The 14,713-nt window shown below is 48.2% G+C and overlaps 1 protein-coding gene across 4 annotated transcripts in view; it reads left to right on the forward strand.

Moving 5' to 3' along the window:
• Window positions 1–14,713, forward strand: part of CHD7 (chromodomain helicase DNA binding protein 7) — a 189,936-nt gene that overhangs the window by 156,724 nt on the left and 18,499 nt on the right. For all 4 annotated transcript variants that reach the window (XM_053896369.1, XM_053896372.1, XM_053896371.1 and 1 more), the window contains exons 16-23: window positions 1,504–1,714; window positions 2,472–2,667; window positions 3,003–3,170; window positions 3,737–3,916; window positions 6,849–6,959; window positions 7,048–7,253; window positions 9,237–9,436; window positions 9,643–9,802. In XM_053896369.1, the coding sequence (XP_053752344.1) occupies window positions 1,504–1,714; window positions 2,472–2,667; window positions 3,003–3,170; window positions 3,737–3,916; window positions 6,849–6,959; window positions 7,048–7,253; window positions 9,237–9,436; window positions 9,643–9,802 (1,432 nt within the window). The remainder of the gene's footprint in view (window positions 1–1,503; window positions 1,715–2,471; window positions 2,668–3,002; window positions 3,171–3,736; window positions 3,917–6,848; window positions 6,960–7,047; window positions 7,254–9,236; window positions 9,437–9,642; window positions 9,803–14,713) is intronic.

The raw sequence follows: 14,713 nt of genomic DNA on the forward strand, positions 1-14,713 counted from the left end.
TATTAGCCTCTTGCTCGCGTGGAAAAGGGAGTGAGAGACCGGTGACTCCCGCCCCGCTGGCATTTCCGGCCAGGCCCCCTTCCTCGAAAGTCAGTGTGCTTTGCAGGGGCCTTGGTGCCTGGGTAAAGGCATGAAGTGACTTTAATCAGTTCTCAGTAAGATTCTCTGTTGATTAATAATTACCAAGCTGTATTTCTGCATATGACTGTGCCATAACTTGATTTGCACAAGTGCCCTTCAGATGGAAATGGGATGGCACTTGTCTTACATCTGCTGCTGCTTGCAGAAGTTCTGTCCGAGTAGCCGTGGGGTCTAACCCACCTGGCCTTCAAGCCCCTTTTGAGATTTTGTGCATACCCGTCTGATGTATTGTGAGTTCACATGTTTAAAACCAGTGGTAAGAAGGGTAGTTTACAGTTTCTGGCACACTTGAAGGCTGGGAACCAATCCCATTCGGTGGATTTGTTTGTATTTTCTAAAGAATGGGTGACCCCACCCCCATCCTTAGGGAGAGGTGCTGAGCACAGCAGCCGTGGCCTGATTAACCCCCCGAGATGGGAGGAGGCCAGACCGGTGCTGTCTAATTCTGGCTAAGCCACCTAAGCAGTCGAAGCAAGCTTAGCCTGTGTGTGTTTGGCGTTTGGGTGTGGGGGAGCCGTAAGCGCTTCTCTCCTGACGGCGTCATCCTCTTGAGGCTTCTCTGATGCTCCCAAGTCTTTGTACAAGCGGAAATCTGCACGAGGCTATGAGAAAAAGAGGGCCAGGCGTAGAAGCCTTTCGCAACACAGGGTTGATTGCTGCTGTTGTTTTCTAAAAGCTTGAAAAGCTTTGGGTAATTCAAGATAGAGTTTTTGTACCTCATGAAATTATCAGATGAACGTGAACGTAGAGGGAGATTTAGAGATTGCAATAGGAGATACGCGTTCAGAACCCCTAAAAAGTCTCTGAAGATTATCCTGAGAGAGGGATTCCCTTTCGGTGCCCTCCTCTTGGCTGTATTAACACGCAGTTATCTACAAAAACCGCTGCCCTGACACCGTAATTATTAGACCTCTGTTCCCTTGTTTCTCAGCTTCAGAACAGATTTTGTTGTTTGTGTTTATATTCAGCTAGTAAACAATTCTTCATTTCTTTAGCAATTTAGGTTCCAAATTTTCTGTAGGTATCTGGCCCGTGGCTTGTTTCTGCCACTTCTGGCTTGACAGTCTGTTGTTGAAATTCAGTTTCTACAGACAGCAAACATTTGTTTGTTGGAAAATGTGGTTTTTACCCGCCCCCCCCCCCCCAAATGTTTAAATGTGTTGTGCTTAAAACTTTGATCCCTTTTATACTTTCACGGTTTTGTGCAGACCTGACTCCTAGTAAGTGGATAGATTCATATTCATAAACATGAGTGTGGCATTTGGGTTCCTACAGTTAGCAGTGGGTTTTGAAAGCAAGTTCATTGTTTTTAGTAATAAAAACCTTTTACGGTATTCACGTTATGCTGTCCAATCTCTGCAGGTGCTGAAGAGAAAATTTTGGAAGAGTTTAAAGAAACACACAATGCAGACTCTCCAGATTTTCAGCTCCAGGCGATGATCCAGGCTGCTGGCAAGCTAGTGCTGATTGACAAACTACTGCCAAAACTGAAGGCTGGTGGCCACAGGGTGCTTATCTTTTCCCAGATGGTGCGCTGCTTGGACATACTGGAAGACTACCTCATTCAAAGACGGTGAGGCCACCGCACCACGAGAATGAAAAGGAAATAAGAAATGACCTTTCCCAGGGCTCCAAGCGCTTCACCTCCAAGTGACATTCGTGATAAAGGGGACGGAGTGGGGAGAATGCGTCCCCTCTCTTTCTAAAAACTGTCGGTGACCAGAGTAGGACTCCGCGTACTTTCCATGGCAGTTTTGTTTCCCATTTCTTTCATTTGACTAGAGGAGAATCGGTCTTACCTAAGATTGAAATTGTTTGTTATTTTAGTCAGCTATCTTTTTTTCATTTTTATTTTTTTAACGTTTATTTATTTTTGAGAGAGAAAGAGACAGAGCACGAGCAGGGGTAGGGGCAGAGAGAGAGAGAGAGAGAGAGAGAGAGAGGGAGACACAGAATCTGAAGCAGGCTCCAGGCTCTGAGCTGTCAGCACAGAGAGCCCGTTGCGGGGCTCGAACTCACAGACCACCAGATCATGACCTGAGCCAGAGTCGGACGCTCGACCGACTGAGCCACCCAGGTGCCCCGGAGGTGTCAGCTATTTTTAGACTTAAGTTATTTTACTAGAGAAGAAGTAAAATAAAATTTAATTTTTGAGCATTCAACCGATTATATGCCAAACTACCCTAAAAGCTGTTTGCTCTGCAATTATTTCTGATAAATGATATCATTTGGGTACTACATACCCCATATTGTAATACTTTGTTTACAAAAAGAAACAAGCGTCCTGTCGCCGAGTATCGGGCCTCCTTGTAAATCCCGACGTTTTCCAGGTACCCGTACGAGAGGATCGACGGCAGAGTGAGAGGCAACCTCCGCCAGGCAGCTATCGACAGATTCTCCAAACCCGATTCTGATAGGTTTGTTTTCCTCCTGTGTACACGGGCAGGAGGCTTAGGCATTAATCTTACTGCTGCTGACACCTGCATCATCTTCGATTCCGACTGGAATCCCCAAAATGATCTCCAGGTAAACACTCAAGAATATCGTCCTGAGGCCCTTTCTCTCTTTTCTTTTCATTCTTTCTTTCCTTCTTTTTTTTTTTTTTTTTTCTTTTTTCCAAAGTCATTCTGTGATGGAGAAGCCCCAGTGAAACCAATACATTAAAGCCGTGTAGTCCCTAAGGCAGTGTTCCACGATCGGGCCAATAAACCAAGAGTAATCCATTTACTAATAACGTAAAAGGAATTTCTTAGGACGTTAACCTTCTGTACTGCCCCTCTGCTTCTTGGAACAGGTGCTCTTGTAGCTGACACTTGAGTCTTTTCTTTCCGTGGTGGCCATTCATTTCCTTTCTCTTCCAGGCTCAGGCTAGATGTCATAGAATAGGACAGAGCAAATCTGTGAAAATCTACAGGCTGATCACAAGAAACTCTTACGAAAGGGAAATGTTTGACAAGGCTAGTCTGAAGCTCGGCCTGGACAAAGCTGTGCTGCAGTCCATGAGTGGGAGAGAAAACGCTACCAACGGGGTAATCCACACCTGCCCAGACCTTTCCTTTCTTCTGGCTCCTTGCTTTATGTAACTAATAGTAAGAAATTATCCAGCATCAGATTGTTTTTCAGCCTCAATATTTTCAGCCTAACTTGTCATATTTTCTTCTTTCCCTTCCCTTCCCTTCCCTTCCCTCCCCTCCCCTCCCCTCCCCTCCCCTCCCCTCCCCTCCCCTCCCCTCCCCTCCCCTCCCCTTCCCTTTCTTTCCTTCCAGAGAGAGAGAGAGAGAGAGACAGAGAGACAGAGAGACAGACAGACAGACAGACAGAGAGACGGAGAGGATGAGCCTGGGAGGGACAGAGAGAGGTGGGGAGCAGAGGATCCAAAGTGGGCTCTGTGCTGACAGCAGAGAACCTGATGCAGGGCTCAAACTCTCAAACTGTGAGATCATGACCTGAGCCGATATCAGATACTTAACTGACTGAGCCACCCAGGCGCCCTTATATTTTCTATGTCAGGTTTATCCTCCTTGGGTACAACGAAGCATTTGTGTGGTCTAAAACATTTCAATTCTAAATTATTTTAAATCTCTCTCTAAAACAGGTCCAACAACTTTCCAAGAAAGAAATAGAGGATCTTCTGCGAAAGGGGGCCTACGGTGCACTCATGGATGAGGAGGACGAAGGGTCTAAGTTCTGCGAAGAAGATATTGACCAGATTCTCCTGCGGCGAACCCACACTATCACCATTGAGTCTGAAGGCAAAGGTTCCACGTTTGCTAAGGTGCGAACTGACCTGAAGAGGCAGGTTTTCTATAGAAGTGTAACAGAGTTCACATAAAGCAGGACCTTATAAAGTGCTCACCAGGTGCACATGTACCATTTGCTTTGTAGTTGAGAGTTAAGAATTACTTATTAACTCCCCGTGGAACCCTTGATGCATAGAAGGTTCTTTGTGTGTGTCTTGGGTCCCCTTCTCTGTATGTGGCACTGGTTGTCATCCTCACCTTGGCCTCCTGTCAGCTCCCCCACTCCCAGCCTAATCCTTTACCTGTGTCCTTGACCCCACGCTCTCTACTTCTTGAGCTCTGACATCGTACTTCCTGAGATCCTGCTTCCTGACATAGCCTGTAACAGCAGTCAAGCCACTCCTATCTTTAAAAAGCCTCTCATCTGCTTTGCCCTGCAGCTACAACTCCATAACCCTTCTTTCACAGCTAAAATCCACACGAGTGTTATTTGTACCAGCTGTCCCCACGGTCTCCCTTTCTGCTTATTTTTCCACCTCCAGCTTGCACCCCTCCCCCTGCCATCAGACCAGCTCTGGTGAAGGTCACCACCGCTTGACTGAGAGCGCCTTCTGAGGGCCCCCGCTACACGTCGCTCCACCCATCCACACCCAGGCCCACTTTACACCTTTATTTTTAACAGCTTTCTTGAAATGTAATTTACTTACCATAAAATTCACCGATTTTTGAGTGCACAATTCAGTGCCTTTACCATATTTGCAGACTTGTGCAGCCATCACCACATCTAAGTTTAGAACATTTCCATCTCCCAGAACCCCATGCCCATTAGCAGTCAGCGTCTCCTCCCTCCCTTCCCCTCCCCTCCCCTCCCCTCCCCTCCCCTCCCCTGCCAAGTCCTTGGCAACCACTAATCTGCTGCCTCTATAGATTTGCCTGCTCCGGACATTTCATAAAATGGCATCATACAACATGTGGTCTTTTGTGTCTGGCTTCCTTCACTGAGCATGGTTTTTTGAGATTCATCCGTGTTGTAGCATGTATCAGTAATTCCTTCCCTTTTTTTGCTGAATGGTGTTCTCTTCCTAGAAGCACCTCTTTCGGCAGTTGATAATGGACACTGGGATTGTTTATGCATTCACTGGTTGAAAACGAAACGTGGGTTGTCTCCACCTTTGGGTTATTGTGGATGACGTTGTTACAAACATTTACGAACAGGTTTTTGTGCAGATACATCTTTTCATTTCTCTTCTGTGTCTCCCATAAATAGAATTGCGGGGTCATGTGTTAACTCTGTGTTTAACCCTTTGAGGAGCTGCCAGACTGTTTTCTAAAGTGACTGCCCCGTTCTCCCTTCACGCCAGCCGTGTTTTAGGGTTCTAATGTCTCCACGTCCTTACTGGCACTTTGTATTTTCTGACTTCTTGATTCTAGCCATATTAGTGAGTGTGAAGTGATACCCAACTCTGGTTTGATCTGCACTCATTGATGCTATTGAGCATCTTTTTATGTGCTTGTTAGCCATATGTGTATCATTTGGGGGGAAATGTCTATTCAAATCTTTAGAGTTACTTGTCTTTTATTGTTGAATATTAAGAATTCTTTATATATTGTAGATAAAAGTTTCTCATTAGGTAATACAGTTTGCAAGTATTTTCTCCTAGTCTTTTCTTAATGGTCTTTAATTTCATTGAAGTCCAATTTACCCATCTTTTTCTTTCATTATTCGTGCTTTTGATGTGTTGTCTAACCTAAGGTCACACAGATTTGCTCCTTTACGGTTTTTACTCTGACATTTTGGTCTTGGTCCCTTGTGTGTGAATCTTGGTGTGTGGTGTGAGATCAGGGTCCGTCTCCTTCCTTTTGCTCGGACATCTAGTCACCCCGGCCACGCCAGCCTTGAAAGGCTCCCTCCTCTGGGCTCTGTGACCCAGCACCTTCTCTCTCACGTCTTCCAGTTTCTTCTCAGGCTCTGTTCTCTGTCCTCACAGGCACCTCAGGTTCAGTATGTGCAGAGCCTCATTCCCATCCCTCCACCCTGTGGACATGCCCACATTCACAGCCTGCTTGTTTGCCTGAGTGATGCCGTTCAGAGGCTAGACTTGGCTGCTGAGGGTTTTCTTGACCTCCTCCTCCTCCTCTTTCTCCTCCATGCTTCACATCCATCCAGATTCTAACTCCTTTCATTTTACCTTTTAAAGAACGCATTTCTAGCCTGTCTCCTTTTGTCCACTTCTGCCGGAGCCATTTTCAGTCTTCGCCGTTCCCTGTGTAAATTACTTTAGTAGCCTGTTCAACCCTCCCGTTCCCCAGGACATCAGTAGGATCTCTCTGACAGATGGCTTTGGATACGATTGTGTCCATCTTGAGGTTATTTCCATTTTGAAAGAGTTCCCTGCTACCTCAGAACCCCGTTAACGGGACATGCAAGGCCCCGCATGGCCTGGTTTCTGCCCGCTTCACCAGCTTGACCTTTCGCTGCTCTCCCCTGACTACCTTTGTCACCAGCCACATGACACAATTGCCTTGCTTCTCCTCTGAGCCTTTGCACATGCTCTGTCGTGAACGGTTCCACATACTTTTCCTGGTCTGTGAGCTTTTAACAGTCTGGTCCAGGCATTATATTCTGGGGAGCCAGTTCTCTGTCCCAGCAGTGCCCGCCCTGCACCTCCACCCCCTCGCGAACCTGGCTAGGGCCCCGCCCCCCTTTGTATATCAGTTGCACCTGTACGTACCTTTGTTACCTGTCGCTGATCACGCTGTACTGTCATCTTTTGCTTCCTGATCTGTTGAAACCCCTGGACAGAGAGCTGCCTGAGGGACGGTCTCTCATCCTCGCCCACAGACTGCTGCATGTAGCACACAGTGCAAGAACACATACGTGTTTGGCTGACCAAGTAAATGAAAACTGCTTTGCATTTTGCCTCTGAGAAACGCATCTGAAAGTCATGCATATTTTTCCCCCTTTAGGCCAGTTTTGTTGCATCTGGAAACAGGACAGACATTTCCCTGGATGATCCAAATTTCTGGCAAAAGTGGGCTAAGAAGGCTGAATTGGATATTGATGCCTTAAACGGGAGGGTGAGTGAGAGGTCCTGCTCAAACCCTATCTACTACAAGCCAAGGGTGCTGTTTTAGAAGTTTCAAAGTTATCTGCTGTCTTTTTTAGAACAACCTGGTTATTGACACTCCAAGAGTGAGGAAGCAAACCAGGCTGTACAGTGCAGTGAAAGAAGACGAGCTGATGGAGTTTTCAGACTTGGAAAGTGATTCCGAAGAGAAGCCTTGCACGAAGCCGCGGCGGCCCCAGGACAGGTCCCAGGGCTATGCGAGGAGTGAGTGCTTTAGAGTTGAGAAGAATCTGCTCGTCTATGGGTGAGTCAGACTCATGTGAAACACAGAATTTCATTCTAAATGTCAAATTCTGACCAGCGTAGAGAAGGTATTTTTTGTGTGTCTGGATTTCTGTGACTCCCCATGGTGCAGCCAAGCAAATGACTTCGCAGCAACTTTGACGGGGCCCAGGGTTGTTTGGTAAAGGTGCTCACGGTTGTTCGGATCCTCGTGGATGGGAAGGAGCACAGCTTTGGCCCTTAAGGAACGATGTCAGATCCAGACTTACCTGTCGGTGACTAATAACGTACAATGAAGTCTCAAGACCACAGATGCCTTTCCTGTTATAGCTTCACATGCAGTTTGTGACTATAGTAGTCTTTCGGTACTTTTTTTCTGTTACAAAAACCTGTTAAAGGCAATCGTCTTGGCTCTGAAGGTCTTGCAGCTCATCTCAAACATCCAGGGGTGGTTATTTCAACTCCCAATGTGTCGTGTTTGTCCTGCTGGACAACATGTCCCTGAAAGGCAGGAGCCACATCTAATTCATTTCTGAAATCTGTGTGAAACGCCACCCAGTGCTTTGAATGATGGTAAGGTAGATACCTGAATCTCCAAAGAGTTCTCTAGCACACTGTGGGACTGCAGACAAGTTCCAGTCAGAAAAAAAACTGCCACCAAAATAATTTTTCTATAGGTCTGATGATATCCTGCTCTTGATTAGTTCTTCCAGTGGGTTATCATTAAGTTCAGAATAAACACAAACTCTCTATTAATCTGGCCTACAGGGCTCTTATCTGGCCCTTATGTGTCTTGTTGGTCCTTTCTGTGGATAGCTCAGGCTTCTGTTGGGATAGACCGCCTCATCTCCTTCAGTGTGCCATGCTCTGTCTCATCTCTGTCTTTCTAGAAGTTCTTTCCACTGCCTAGAGTGTGAGCACGCACGCACACACACACACACCCAGTACACAGACTTGCTCTGCCCAACAGCTCCTGTCGTCGACATCAGCACAGGCATCACCTCGGCGCCCTGCACCAGAGTCTGGTCTGCACGTTCCATCACACCCATCATGTTGTCTCATGACTTTGAGTAGCAGCCCTCTCCTGTGAGAGCCCCAGTTAGAGCTCCACGAAGCCCGAGACTCTTTTCTCTGTGTCCTCGGGGAAGAGCGCGATGCTAGCAGACACAAAATGAGTGCCAAATCAGTGATTTCTTATGGAATAAATGAAGTTCAGCTGAAGCCCATTCTGTGTCTCAGCAGGACAGATACCCAAGCCCTTTGCTACTTGCACCTGCTTGTATGTTTCAACCTAACCATCAAAGTTAGTAGCTGAGAGTTTTGCCGATAGCTTTAGAAATGGGATCTATCAGTGACTCCTAAAGCTAAGAAGTATGCTTCGAGTGCGGTGTCTTTGAGGAAAGGGCTGCCCTCCTCCTCTAGGCATCACTATGTAGTAGACGCCTCCTGGAGGCGGGGCACTGGGTAGGATACTCAGACACCAGGGATGCACCTATGAGTAGGACAGTCAGGGCCCTGCCTCAGGGAAGGTGAACGAGCGGAAGCGGCAATCAACAGTGAGGGTACTGTGGCAGGGAGGATGGTGCAAAGGGAGAGTCAGCAGCGGGTGTGTCCTTGAATTGGCAGCTCGAGTACTATCTCCCGCTCCTGAGGCTAGGGGGAATGTAAGAGGGGGTCCCACAGACGGCGGCGTGACTTAATGGGTGGGCGTCGCAGATTAGCCCGGGTAAGAGAGAGAGTCCGGCGCTGGGCAGGGAGAAGAGAGTTCCATGCAGAGAGAGCAGCGTGTCCCAAGGCCTGAAGGTGAGGATTAGCCCTGCAGTTTGAGGAACTGAGTACATAGAAGCCAGAGAGGCCCAGGCCAGGGCAAACGGCAGGGCCTGCCAGGGCGGGCCCTGTGCCCCTCTCGGCCAAGGCCTCCCTGACGCTGCTGCCTACCTGTGAAAGTAAAGCCCCAGGTCTAAACTGAAAGGCACCGTCTACATGCTGAATATCTGCTTTGCAGCTGGGGACGGTGGACAGACATCCTTTCGCACGGGCGCTACAAGCGTCAGCTCACTGAGCAAGACGTGGAAACCATCTGCAGGGCCATCCTCGTGTACTGCCTCAATCATTACAAGGGCGATGAGAATATCAAAAGCTTCATCTGGGATTTGATCACGCCCACGGCGGACGGCCAGACGCGAGCCTTGGTCAACCATTCTGGTAGGTCCGCTTCATGTCGTTTGTGCCGCAGGGTCCCGGAAAGCCACCCAGGACCCTTGTGACACAACCTAGACCCCATATCTCCCTGCCACACATGTGGGGAAATGTCCCAGTCTGACACTGTAATTGGGGTTGTACAAAACTTTTGTTGCTGCTGTTGCTATTATTTATTATTATTATTATTATTATTATTTTTACGACTCTAGGTTTATCGGCCCCGGTGCCCAGGGGAAGGAAAGGAAAGAAGGTGAAAGCCCAGAGCACCCATCCAGTGGTGCAGGATGCCGACTGGCTGGCGGGTTGCAACCCGGATGCCTTGTTCCAGGAGGACAGCTACAAGAAACACCTGAAGCACCACTGCAATAAGTACGTTGCCGAAGGGTGTGTGACGTTGGCTGCTGAGCCGTAATACTGTGTTGCTACAACTTTAGTACGTGTCCTTGTTTCTAACGTATGTTTTTGAGAGAGAGAGAGAGAGCGCGTGCGAGCGACGGAGGGACCGAGAGAGTCCCAACTGGGCCCCACCCCGTCAGCGCAGAGCTCGACGTGGGGCTCGAACCCGTGAACCGTGAGATCACGACCTGAGCCGAAGTTGGATGCCTGACCGACCGAGCCACACCCCGGCGCCCCTTTACTGTTTTCCTTGAAACATGGTGCCAAGTCACACGCCAATCATATCATAGCTTCAGAAGCCTGATTTGGTTTTTGTGTTGTCGTCGGTGCACAACACAATCTTCCCGTTTAGCCATCTGTAAGCACAACTCAGTGGCATTAATTACTTTCAGAATGCCACGTACCCATCGGCGCTGTCTATACCGCAGAGCTTGTTGTTGATGCCAGAGTGAACTCTGCACCTGCTAAACGGTAGCTTGCTCTCTTCCCTCCCTGCCCCAAGCCCCTGGCAAATGCCGTTCTCCTTTCTGTCTCCGTGAATTTGCCCGTTCTAGGTACCTCATAAGTGGAACCAGACGGTATTTGTCTGTCTGTGTCTGGCCTTTCTTCACCTAGCATAACATTTTCAGGGTTCATCCACAGAATTTCCTTCCTTTTTATGGCTGAATGATACTCCATTAGACACGTACACCGCATTTTGTTTATCCATTCATCTGTCAGTGGGCGCCTGGGGTGATGGGCTCCTCTCCGCGACTGTGAGTCATGCTGCTGAGAATGTTGCAGATAACTAAGTTTTAACCAAGGCCTGGTAGAGAGCTCCCGTCAGCTTTATATGACCCCACCTTCCACCGACTGCTTTCAGCAGAGGGACTGGGGAGTTTACCTGGAATCTTTTGCTTAATAGCACCTCAGTCGGTGGGTCCTTTTTTCTTACCTGTAAGCTTAGAATCATATTCCGTATCTTTCCTTCCAGAAACTGATTGTATGTCGTTGAAGAATATTAAATCTGAATTTATGTCATTGCTTGGAGCTCTGTTAACGATCCACACATTAGACTAGCATCGGCGCGTGCGCGGTTCGTCCCGTGCCCTGAGCCTGCCGTTTCGAGAACCGGTCGTAGGGCCAGCAGCGAACAGTTCTGCCACTTGTAGCTTCGTGTGGCCTTGGGCAAGTTCCTCAGCCCTCCTTAGGACTCACTTCTGTTAGCCCCGCAGAGCTCTGCAACAGGATCTCACCTGGATGAAGCAGGATATAAAGAAATGTGTATCTCTCTTCCAAAGTAGCCACAGAAGTCTGAGCACAGCTTCCCGTGGGTGCTTCACGTGGATTATCCGTTTGACTTGTCTGAGACAAGTAGTGCTGTTAGGTTGGTTTTCTTTCTTTCTTTCTTTCTTTCTTTCTTTCTTTCATTCTCCCTTTCTTTTTTTTCTCTTTCTTTCTTTCTTTCTTTCTCTCTCTTTTTCTCTCTTACCTTCCTTCCTTCCTTTCTCCCTTTCTCCCTTTCTCTTTCTTTCTTTCTTTCTTTCTTTCATTCTCCCTTTCTTTCTTTTTTTTCTTTCTTTCTTTCTTTCTTTCTCTCTCTTTTTCTCTCTTTCCTTCCTTCCTCCCTTCCTCCCTTCCTCCTTCCTTCCTTCCTTCCTTTTTCTTTCTTTCTTTCTTTCTTTCTTTCTTTCTTTCTTTCTTTCTTTTCTTTCTTTCTTTCTCTTTCCTTCCTCCCTTCCTCCCTTCCTCCTTCCTTCCTTCCTTCCTTCCTTTCTCTCTTTCTCTCTTTATCTCTTTCCTTCCTTCCTTCCCCCCTTCCTTCCCCCTTCCTTCCTTCCTTCCTTCCTTCCTTCCTTCCTTCCTTCCTTCCTTCCTTTCTTCCTTCCCTCCCTCCCTCCCTCTCTCCTTCCTTCCTTCCTTCCTTCCTTCCTTCCTTCCTTCCTCTCTCTCTCTTTCTTTCTCTCTTTCCTTCCTTCCTTCCTTCTTTTTCTTTCCTCCCCGTTTGCCTGACAAGGAGATGGAGACTCTGGTACTTAGGGCCTCAGCTAGTTAGGGGGGCAGAGCCAGATTGGAAGTCCAGAACAGATGAGGGCAGTGCCCTTGCTCTCAGTGACCCCCACCCCCTCGGATGCCTGCCTTCTCCATGAGGTCACCCGAGCCTCATGTGACATAATTCCCGGGGAGCCCCTGCTGCTCCGGGCTTGCAGTGATGGTGGTTCTTTTCCCTTCGTAAATATGGTAGTGCTTTTGGGGACTACCTTTGATCGCTATCACTAGATTCTGACTGACAAAATTTTTCCTTTTTGAGTCTTTAAAACCATTACCTCAGACCATTTTGGTGCCTCAGAAACGGTTTTGTTGTTACTGCTGTGGCATTATAGCTCTCCCTAAAATGCTGCCCCACTTACAGCTATTAGAAAACTTCTGTTTCCTGTGGTTTATGTCAGCTTTGGGTCAATAGCCCTGTGAGTTCTGGAGGCATACAAACCGGAAGTGAAGTGATTCAGTGTGGGAACAGTGGCTCCTGTGCCCGGGTCCTAGAGTGACAGGGGCAGTAGTTTTCAATTTCCCGTTCTGAGATCAGTAGCGGACTCTTGTGGAGTCCCCTCCCTAATTAGTATGTGAGACGTAGCTAGGGTGCTCTTTGCCCGTGGTCGCAGGAGAAGACCGGCAAGGCTTGCCGTCCCCTCTCTGGAACACGTGAGGAGTCCCTTTTTCTCCCCGATAGATCTTGCCTCGAGACTTCTCAGGGCCTAAAGTGGGGAGAGGTTCGTGACTGGTAAGAGGATAAGAAACGCAAATTGAGGGGCCTCCTAGAAAATAGCCAGTCAGTTCTCTTCAAAAGTTTCAAGAGACAAAGACAGAGGAACTGTCTCGGGTTAAAGGAGATGAAGGGGCAGGAGAGTTCATTGCCATATATGGGCTTGGACTGGGTGCAGGTCCAGAAAACGGTCACTAGTAGGACAGCCAGTCAAATGTGAATGAAGTCTGGGGAGACTCGTTAGTAGGCTGGTCTGTCGGATTTACCAAGGGCAGACTCCTTAGGGTCGGAGGCCATCTCCTGTGTGGTACCTACCACCATCCTGCTGGTGCCCACCTTGTGTTCCAGTTGCACTGGTTCGAATTTTTCCTCTAGAAGAGAGGTGACACTCACAGTTAGCTCTTGAAAGCCTCCACATAACTAAGATTCCTCCCAAAGAAGAAAATTTTGTCTTCTATCAAAAGGGAGAGAAACCGGGGAGCCTGGGTGGCTCAGTCAGTTAGGTGTCCGACTTCGGCTCGGGTCACGATCTCACGGTGTGTGGGTTCGAGCCTGGCACCGGGCTCTCTTCTGTCAGTGCAGAGCCTGCTTTGCTGGGAGGAGCTCTGTCCTCCTCCCTCCCCCTTTCTGCCCCTCCCCCGCTCCGGCTTGTGCTCTCCTTCCTCCCAGAAACAAACATTTTAAAAATAAGAAAAGGGAGCGAATCCATTCCGCTCATGGCCGCTGTGCTGAGTTTTGGTGAAAAACAGAATCCGGCCAAGGGTGGAGAGTGCTTCCTGTGTAACTGCCTTTCCTGAGCATCCTCTCTAAGCAGGTCCTGGCCCGTAAGGGCTCTAACCAGAGAAGAAGTGAGGTGGCAGCCATGGAGTGCCATACTGTTAGTTTCCTTTTGCCGGTTCAGTGTGGCACAGCCAGTTTTTAATCCTATCGAAAGAAAACTCTCGAAAAAATTAAAATTTTGCCGTGGGGCGTACTCAGGTATTTCCAGCCTCACACCCTGTCTATCTAGAGTCCCCGGTGCTCAAAAGCAGACACCTGGTGGAGAGGAAGGCGTATCACGGGGTACCTGGGCGTGTGTGCGGGAGTAGTCTGTTTTGGTGAAACTGCCCGTATTTGTCATTTTGATATTTTCAAGGACGCTTGCCACGTCCTGAGAGACAGTGTGTGCAGTGCTGGAGTCAGGAGGCCTACTCCCAAGTGGTCCATGCTCAAGGTGACCCTGTGACCTTGGATAGGTCACCGGTCTTCCGTGACTCTCAGTTTTCACGTCTGTGAGATGGAACTTGTAAGGTGCCCCGCTTCATCGTAGGATTATCGTGAAGGTCAGAGGAGCTAGTATCTGCAGACGTGACACGTGGGCAGTAACAAGCTCTGTGAGTGAGTGATGGGATCAGCCAGCTAGGGGACAGCACTTAGGCACTCGTCAGATACCAGTCCTGAATGCGGGTCAGGGGATGGCCAGCAGGAGATGCTGGACTCAGAGTAGACGTGGGCCTTCGGGATTTGCCAGGGGGGCTTTACTGAAAGAACTAAGTTTATGCCACCGAAGAAATCCAGACGCGATTGAAACTCTGGTGCCTAGAATTCCAAGCCTTTTCAGAAACTTACTCCTTGAAAATGACTAAGAACTTCAAGGAATCGGACGCATTTTAACCTCCTTTGTGCCATTATTTTTTAAGCCACAGCCTAGGCTTCCAGGTAACGTAAACTAGAAAGAATAAATAATGCTTAATATTCCTTCAGGGAGAAGAGTGAGGACCCACCCCCTCCCACACCCCCATCACCATCTTCCTTTCTCGGAAGCAAAGTTGTATAATCTGAAAAACCTGACATTCCATATTGAGGGTTTATTGTAAGGTAGTAAAACCAGATTTTATATCTCGTTTATTCCTACAACTTCTGATGTGCTTCCAAAAATGGTATTAAGGCAGCAGCTGAGGAAATTTTATGAGATAATGAAGCAGAACAGTTACTGAAAGCCATCTGCTCAGTTGTTTACAAACTTGCTTCAATACTTCAGAGGCAGTGGTAGGGTACGTGTCTAAACTTCACAAGCTGCACTAGGTAGGACGGAATGAAGTGCGCCTGGGCTGGGCTGAGCCCGGTCCCTCTCTGTGCAGCGCGAGCGGTTGCCAGGCAGG

The sequence above is a fragment of the Panthera pardus genome, unplaced genomic scaffold (genome assembly GCF_024362965.1).
Source record: "Panthera pardus isolate Hobbes unplaced genomic scaffold, ASM2436296v1 HiC_scaffold_7, whole genome shotgun sequence".
Taxonomy (NCBI): Eukaryota; Metazoa; Chordata; class Mammalia; order Carnivora; family Felidae; genus Panthera; species Panthera pardus.